The sequence below is a fragment of the Oncorhynchus clarkii genome, chromosome 11, assembly GCF_045791955.1.
Source record: "Oncorhynchus clarkii lewisi isolate Uvic-CL-2024 chromosome 11, UVic_Ocla_1.0, whole genome shotgun sequence".
Taxonomy (NCBI): domain Eukaryota; kingdom Metazoa; phylum Chordata; class Actinopteri; order Salmoniformes; family Salmonidae; genus Oncorhynchus; species Oncorhynchus clarkii.
In genome coordinates, this window is record NC_092157.1 from 12,448,551 (window position 1) to 12,457,181 (window position 8,631).

An 8,631-nucleotide genomic window follows, 5' to 3' on the forward strand; every position below is an offset into this window, starting at 1 on the left:
ATTCCAAAATCATGGGCATTCATATGGAGTTGGTCCCCCCTCTGCTGCCATAACAGCCTCCACTCTTCTGGGAAGGCTTTCCACTAGATGGTGGAACATTGCTGCGGGGACTTGCTTTCATTCAGCCACAAGAGCATTTGTGAGATGTGGGCACAGATGTATGGCAATTATGCCTGAATTGTAGTCTGCGTTCCCATTCATGCCAAAGTTGCTCAATGGAGTTGAGGTCGGGGCTCTGTTTTTTTCCACAGCGATCTTGACAAAGCATTTCTGTTTGGACCTCGACTTGTGCACGGGGGCATTATCATGCTGAAACAGGAAAGGGTCTTCTCCAAACTTGCAAGCACAGAATCTTCTAAAAATGTAGCATGACTGTAGCATGACTTCACTGAAACTAAGGGGCCTAGCCCGAACCATGAAAAACAGCCCCAGATCATTATACCTCCTCCACCAAACTTTATAGCTGACACTACGCATTGGGGCAGGTAGTGTTCTCTTCGCATCCGCCAAACCCAGATTAGTCCATCGGACTGCCAGATGGTGAAGCGTGATTTATCACTCCAGAGAACGCGTTTCCACTGCGCCAGAGTCCAATGGCGGCCAGCTTTACGCCAATCCAGACATATCCCAATCCGACATAGCACATGTTGATCTTAGGCTTGTGTGCGGCTGCTCTGCCATGGAAACCCAGTTCATGAAGCTCCCAGCAAACAGTTTATTTGACTTCCAGGCAGTTTGGAGCTCAGTAGTGATTTAAAAAATATATATATTATACTTCTTTTTTTTTTAAAGCTTGTGTGACCTACCACTTCGCGGCTGAGCCGTTGCTGCTCCTAGACGTTTCCACTTCACAATAACAGCAATTACAGTTGACCGGGGAAGCTCTAGCAGTTCAAGGCTTTTTCTTTATTTTCCTATATAGAATAATAGTTAATACATCAAAACTATGAAATAACACACATGGAATCATGTTGTAACCAAAGAAGTGATAAACAAATCAAAATCTACTTTACATTTGATTCTTCAAAGTAGTCACCATTTGCCTTGACATCTTTGCACACTTTTGGCACTCTCAACCAGCTTCACCTGGAATGCTTTTCCAACAGTCTTGAAGGAGTTCCCAGATATGCTGAGCACTTGTTGGTTGCCTTTCCTTCCCAAACCATCTCAAAATGGGTTGAGGTCAGGTGATTGTGGAGGCCAGGTCATCTGATGCAGCACTCCACCACTCTCCTCCTTGGTAAAATAGCCCTTATACAGCCTGGAGGTGTGTTTTGGGTCATTGTCCTGTTGAAAAAGAAACGATAGTGGGACTAAGCGCAAACCAGATAGGATGGCGTATCGCTGCAGAATGCTATAGTAGCCATGCTGGTTAAGTGTGCCTCGAATTCTAAATAAATCACAGTGTCACCAGCAAAGCACCCCCACAACGTCACACCTCCATGCTTTATGGTGGGAACCACACATGCGGAGATCATCGGTCTTACAAAGACACACCGGTCTAATGTCCATTGCCCGTATTTCTTGGCCTAAGCAAGTCTCTTCTTCTTATTGGTGTCCTTTAGTAGTGGTTTCTTTGCAGCAATTCAACCATAAAAGGCCTGATTCACACGGTCTCCTCTGAACTGTTGATGTTGAGATGGGTCTATAACTTGAACTCTGAAGCATTTATTTGGACTCTAATGAATGTATCATCTGCACCAGAGGAAACTCTGGGTCTTCTTGTGGCAGTCCTCCTGATAACCAGTTTCATCATAGCGCTTGATGGTTTCTGCGACTGCACTTGAAGAAACGTTCAAAGTTCTTGAAATGTTCAGTATGGACTGACCTTCATGTCTTAATGTAATTGGCTGTCATTTCTCTTTGCTTATTTGAGCTGTTCTTGCTATAATATGGACTTGGTATTTTACCAAATAGGGCCGTCTTGTATTTACCACCCTTACCTTGTAACAACATAACTGATAAGCGCATTAAGAAATTACACAAATGATCTTTTAACAAGGTGTAACGGATGTGAAATAGCTAGCTAGTTAGCGGTGGTGCGCGCTAAATAGCGTTTCAATCGGTGACGTCACTCGCTCAGACCTTGAAGTAGTGGTTCCCCTTGCTCTGCAAGGGCCGTGGCTTTTGTGGAGTGATGGGTAACGATGCTTCGTGGGTGTCAGTTGTTGATGTGTGCTGAGGGTCCCTGGTTCGCGCCCGGGTATGGGCGAGGGGACGGTTTAAAGTTATACTGTTACAAAGGCACACCTGTTAATTGAAATGCATCCCAGGTGACTACCTCATTTAGCTGGTTGAGAGAATGCCAAGAGTGTGCAAAGCTGTCAAGGCAAAGGGTGGCTACTTGAAGAATCTCAAATATATTTAGATTTGTTTAACACTTTTGTTTCTACAGGATTCCATATGTGTTAATTCATAGTTGTCTTCACTATTATTCTACAACATAGAAAATAGTAAAAATAAAGAAAAACCCTTGAATGAGTAGGCGTGTACACATTTTTGACTGGTACTGTACATACACATACAGTAGACAATGTATTAGGTACATCATCCCATTCACAAAAATGGCTTGCTATATAAAGCAGGCAGACACGCAGCAAGTTACTGTTGGATTGAACGTCAGGATGGGCAAAACAAGTGACCTAATCAACTTTGAGCATGGTATCATTGTCAGTGCCAGGCGCGCCGGTTTCAGTATCTCAGAAACGGCCGGCCTCCTGGGCTTTTCACACGCGACAGCATCTAGGGTTTACAGAGACTGGTGCAACAAGCAAAAATAAACACCCAGTCAGCAGCAGTCCTGTAGGCAAAAACAGATTTTTGATGAGAGAGGTTGAAGGAGAATAGCAAGAATGATGCAAGCTAGCAGGCGGGCCACACACAGACAAATAATAGCATTTCGGAATGCACAACTTGTCGTTCCTTGTCACGGATGGGCTATTGCAGCAGACGACCACACCGGGTTACACTCCTATCAGCTAAAAACAAGAAGCTGCTGCTCAAGTGGGCAGGCGAATACCAACACTGCACAATTGAGGAGAGGAAAAATATTACCTGGTCTGACAAAATCCTGGAGCCTGTTGCATCATGCTGATGTCAGAGTCAGGAATTGGCATAAGCATCTCGAGTCCATGGCCCCACCCTGTCTGGTGTCAACTGTGTAATGGTGTGGGGAATGTTTCCCTGGCACACATTAGGTTCCTTGATACTAACTAAGCAACATTTGAATGCCACAGCATATGGACATAGAATCCATGCCCCAAAGAATTCAAGCTGTTCTGAAGGCAAAGAGGTGACTGGCCAGGGTACTAGATGTGTGTACCTAATAAACTGAGTGAGTAAATTGCCCTCTTGAAATTGTGGCCCAACCTTCATAATTTTGTACGATTTGATGGTATTGATGATTTGTTTGTAAAATGTTCAGCCCCAATGTGGAACTCGGTTAATCAGGCCAATAAAACCCAGCACTGGGACTGACTATTAAAACTGATAAGGCTATGAGTAAAACAAAGATGGTCCTGGACCAGTGGTGAGTGGCACACCGCATCTAGGCCTATATACCTTAACCTAGTAGCATAGTGACAGGTGAAACTACTCAATGGCGTGATCCCCAGCTAGGGAGCACACTAGATTGTTGAAACGTCCCCCGGTTTATATAATGTGGGATTGTGACAGATGGAGTGACGCAATGTCTTATTCTGATTTGAAGTGGAGAATACTGCAATCAGTATGATGTCACACTGACAGGACTTAATGCAGTGCCGATGCTGTTTGATAGAACTTGTCAAGTGTTAAGCTCCTGGTTTATTATGGTGCCATCCCATGGAGCCCTGGACTCAGCTAGGGAAACCCCCTACTGCCCAAATTAATAGGAAGATTTCCACAGAGGATCTCTGTCATCTCGGTTGTCAAAATAGCATTGGATGTTGCTAGAGCGCAAATAACAAAGCCCTGCGAAGTTTCCAATGCAGGCCTGTACAACCTCTCAACACGGAGGTGGAATCTGGTATTTATGAAGCATGAGGAGGACCCCGACCAGACGTCATCATGTGTGTGAATTCATGGTATTGTGCAGCACTCTATGCAAAACAATGGTTTGAGATCAAGTGAATTGATGACGTAGATAAACATTTTATTGTATAGTGGGCTAAATAATGTGGATGCCTGGTCAAGTAGCATGTCATGTCAAAATAGGTGGTGGTCAAAGTGTACTTACTATTCCTGAGGACCCTGATGTGAACATGTCCCCTGGTGTGATATTGCAAATACAGAACAGGAATCCATATCATCAGTGTTTACAAGAGCTGTTGTTAACGTAGTCATTTTCCACTTTTAGGGGCAGATAATGTTTACCCCGCACGCTGGGTTGAGAGGGGGACCCGGGGGCAACAGCATAGACTACGGACGTGTGACTCTTTATTCTAATATGCGCCTCATGGACGAATAGCGTTACCATTAAATAGGGTTATTTTCCTAATGCGACATAGTCTACTATGTTACAATGCCCGTAAGAGAAGCAAAACTGAGGAGAGTTAAGACAAATATAAATGTCAAAACATTCCGCACATACCTCAGTTTTTTAGATTTATTTTCTCTCTTGTTGAGCACTCCAGGAACGCAGTTTGTGAGTTCGGTCCAATCCGCATGTAACCCGCAACTCCAGCCAGTGGAGAACCTCGAAAACAGCCAGGTCTCCTTTCTGTTGGGACGGTAGCATGTACACTTTTTCTGCCCTGGTCTGCAATCACACGGGACTTCTAGTCTAACATTTTGCACCAGATGCCTGCCAAAAGTGGTTCCGCCAGTTTTCTGTATGTGAAGAAACACGATCACATCTTCACCCTTGATCTCGAAATCAACGGTGCGTTCCAAGTCCCTGACAGGGAAGTAGTACTTTTTCACATAATGGGGATCCGGAGTGGGGAAAATATCCATGTTGTCCTCGGCGAGGTACCCCTGCGGAGACCCGAAGTTCATCACCCCAGGAGCCACGTACTGATATAGAATCAGCATGAAGAAGACGGATCCGACGACGATCAACAAAAATTTGCTGGTCCTCTCAACCATGTTCCCTCCAGTGCCGTTCATTTGTTACCATCTCCCAGATAACCGAAATGGGGGTACTTGGTACCTGAACGTTGCGCTTTTCGTTTGTCCCTCCATAGACAGTGGGTTTGAGCTCGTCAGAGGACCGCGAAGCAATGAGAGGTCGGGCATGGATACATTGTATTGCTCCCGCTTTCACCTAGCAAAACTCAATCCGAGTTGGCAAAAATCCAAAACTGCAGATTACAATCGACTTTGAACCCTACACCAATAGTCACAGCACTCTCGGCTCGCATTTAACAAAGTAAGCAGCGTTCGAGGTGTCTTCCCTCTCTGCACCGTGTTTCTGTTCCTCTTGGACCAGCATGCACAGCGACACCCACTTCTCAACACACATTTGCACATATTCACGTAGGCTACATTTAACACACACGCGAGAAAAGAAAAGCTACGGATAGGCCTACACATTTAGTTATTGGTTTGAATTACAACGCCCACAGTGGAATTATTTGTCCACAAAACATTTATGAGATGAATAATTCTGAGATTAATTAACAACATATTTTAGGCCATATGGTATCTACAATGTGTTTTATAATGCGAGACTCATTTATCCCAAGGATACAATCAAAATATGTAAATATAATTGAAAAAACAAGCATTTGTAGGTCTAATATCAGTGAAACAATTTATAGTGAACAACAGCAGTGGTGTAAAGTATTAAAGTAAAAATACTTTAAAGTACTATTTACAGTAAGTAGTTTTGGGGTTTATCTGTACTTTACTATTTACATTTGTGACAACTTTTACTTTAACTTCACTACATTCCTAAAGAAAATAATGTACTGTACTTTATACTCCATACAATTTCTTTGACACCCAAAAGTACCTGTTCCCTGTTGAATGCTTAGCAGGATAGAAACATTTTAAAATTCACACACTTATCAAGAGAACATCCCTGGTCATCTCTACTGCCTCTAATCTGGCAAACTCACTAAACACACATTCTTCATTTATAAATGATATCTGAGTGTTGGAGAGTGCCGCTGGCAATCCATAAATAAAATAAAAACAAGAAAATTGTGCCATCTAGTTTGCTTAGCAATATGATTTTTTATTTATTATTTCTACTTTTACTTTTGATACTTAAGTATATTTTAGCAATTACATGTACTTTTGATACATAAGTATATTCAAAACCAAATACTTTTAGACTTTTACTCAACTAGTATTTTACTGGGTGACTTTCATTTTTACTTAAGTCATTTTCTATTAAGGTGTCTACTTTGGTACTTTTTCCCCCACTGGAAAGTATTTAGTGGGGGGCATTTATGGCCAAATTTCATGGCTTTGCATGAATGGATATATCTTGTATACTTTTATCCCCAAAATTGCCCCTTCAGTTTCAACAGGCATGGATGGTGCCTCTGGTGGAAAATGTTGAACAACGTCTAATTCATACTACAATGCAGTCATTTCCCCCTGAAATTATAGTATCACACATAATCAAATGTCATGTTAGCAATAATCAAAATATTTTTTTATATAATGACTTCAGATAATGATTGAACCAAAATGAGAATAATGATTATCATTACAGTAGAAGCATCTTAACCAGAAGATCAAACTTTGGAAATGTCTGGTATGTAAAGGCTGTGTTTACAAAGGCAGACCAATTCTGATATTATTTTCACTAATTGGTATTTTGGCCAATCACATCAGATCTTTTCACATCAGATATTTTTCAGGGCTGATCTGATTGGTCAAAATACCAATTACTGAAAAAAATATCAGAATTGGGCTGTCTGTCTAAATGCAGCCAAGGTTTTTTACTGGAGTGGATTCGGCTTTGTTTACACAGTCAGCCCAAATCTTCACTAATTGCATCTTTTGACCAATCAGATCAGCTCTTTTGCCAATAAATGGGAAAAGAGCAGAATTAGGTTGCCTGTGTAAACACAGCCTTAGTAGGGGGCAACTGCTTTTACCTCAAAGACATTTAAAACAGCATAATGCTCACACAATATTATACATAGCCCTGGCCGTCAGAATGATGCAGTTCTTATGAAACAAGAATGTAACACATCTATACATAGTGTGTAGATTGTCCAGAATAGGCCTATAGTATTCGTACGTATATATATCATTCAAATGCAAAGTGCTACATATTATTGCTGTGATATGGATTACATTTGTTCTAGAGGGGAAAGCCTGGTTGAGGCTACATTTGTTAAAATGTAGGTAGTCTAGTTGTGATTATGGTATGGGTATGTAGCCTATAGAAAAGTTAATAATGGTAATACGCACATCCTTAAAAACCTAGGTGCTGGGCTAATAAATAATACCAGTAAAGAACAGGAAGGCCCTCACACTGTTTACTCTCCTCCCAAATTCACTGCTTGTCAACGTTTCGATCCGAACCGGATCTTTGTCAGTTAAATAACGGGAATGTAGCCTATCATAGAAAATAAATATATATACTTTTGTCCCAGATATATGGCATAATGATACCTGTTATCTTACCCAGCTGGTTTGTGTGTACACTACTTGATATGGCTATGCATCAGACACTTAATCAAACCATGATCATTTTCTTCTATGTAGGCAGTTTTTGTTTTACCATATTCTAAACGCAGGCCTTTCTGCAGACCATGAACCATAGAGATGAGGCAGGTGGCAGACCGCATGTAGCATGATCACATCAGTGCCATGACAATATGCAACACACTCATCTATGAGGGAAATCAGCTGAAATCTCCAACATAATCTCTGTGATGGAGTGCTGCTGCTCCATTAGGAACATGCACTCTCTCTCCTGTACCGACGCTGTAAGAGCACTTGTGTGGAGGCATCGATTCATGCTTTCACCCCATTTGTTTAACTGTCACCAGTGGGAAGCTTGACCCTGATCCCTTTTAACACACACAGTGATGGTTATTTGGCGGCTTGAAACGCACTAAGAGGTGGCATTATAGCTCTTCTCATGTTGAAGAATGCAAATAAATGATGTTTATACAATGATGCCTTCATATGTCGTGCCTGAACCCAGCGCCTATTTGTTCCCAGAACGGCGGCCCACACATTCACACTTATCATTTATTATCAGATTGTGTTTCGCCGCATGTGTAATTGAACTATGCAAATCTATTGGTGCATATCTGGATTGCATTACGTGTAAGAGGAAGCCATGTACCTCACTGTGCTGCAGTATTACAACTCTTCCAGAGCCATACATGCACATGTATCTGAACTTCTGACCTTTATGCAAATATGATATCTTACAACTCTTTGGTGCAGGGAGAGCCTCAAGTACAGTTTTTTTTTTTTTATCATTTTGTGTGTTAGTAGTTGAATGTCACAGGTCAATATCAAACCTCATTTGCCCTGATCTATGACTTCTCAGATCATTTGGGTACTTTTCTTACAATCTATGGCTGCTTAAGTGATCATTTTAATAATAGCCTGCCGAAAATGAATTGTTCACCTCAAGTAGCCTATTCGGAACGTGGCATTGCACTGTATCCATGGATACATGCAAGAATATACATGAAATAGACCATATTCAAGGAGAATTAACAAATAGAA

General features: G+C 41.7%; 1 protein-coding gene across 1 annotated transcript in view; it reads right to left on the reverse strand.

Annotated features, from left to right (window-relative positions):
- Positions 1-5,417, reverse strand: part of LOC139420212 (heparan sulfate 6-O-sulfotransferase 1b) — a 103,527-nt gene extending 98,110 nt beyond the window's left edge. The window contains exon 1 of the mRNA XM_071170058.1: positions 4,571-5,417. Coding sequence (XP_071026159.1) covers positions 4,571-5,088 — 518 coding nt within the window. The 5' untranslated portion in view covers positions 5,089-5,417. The remainder of the gene's footprint in view (positions 1-4,570) is intronic.
- Between the last annotated feature and the right edge of the window lie 3,214 nt (positions 5,418-8,631).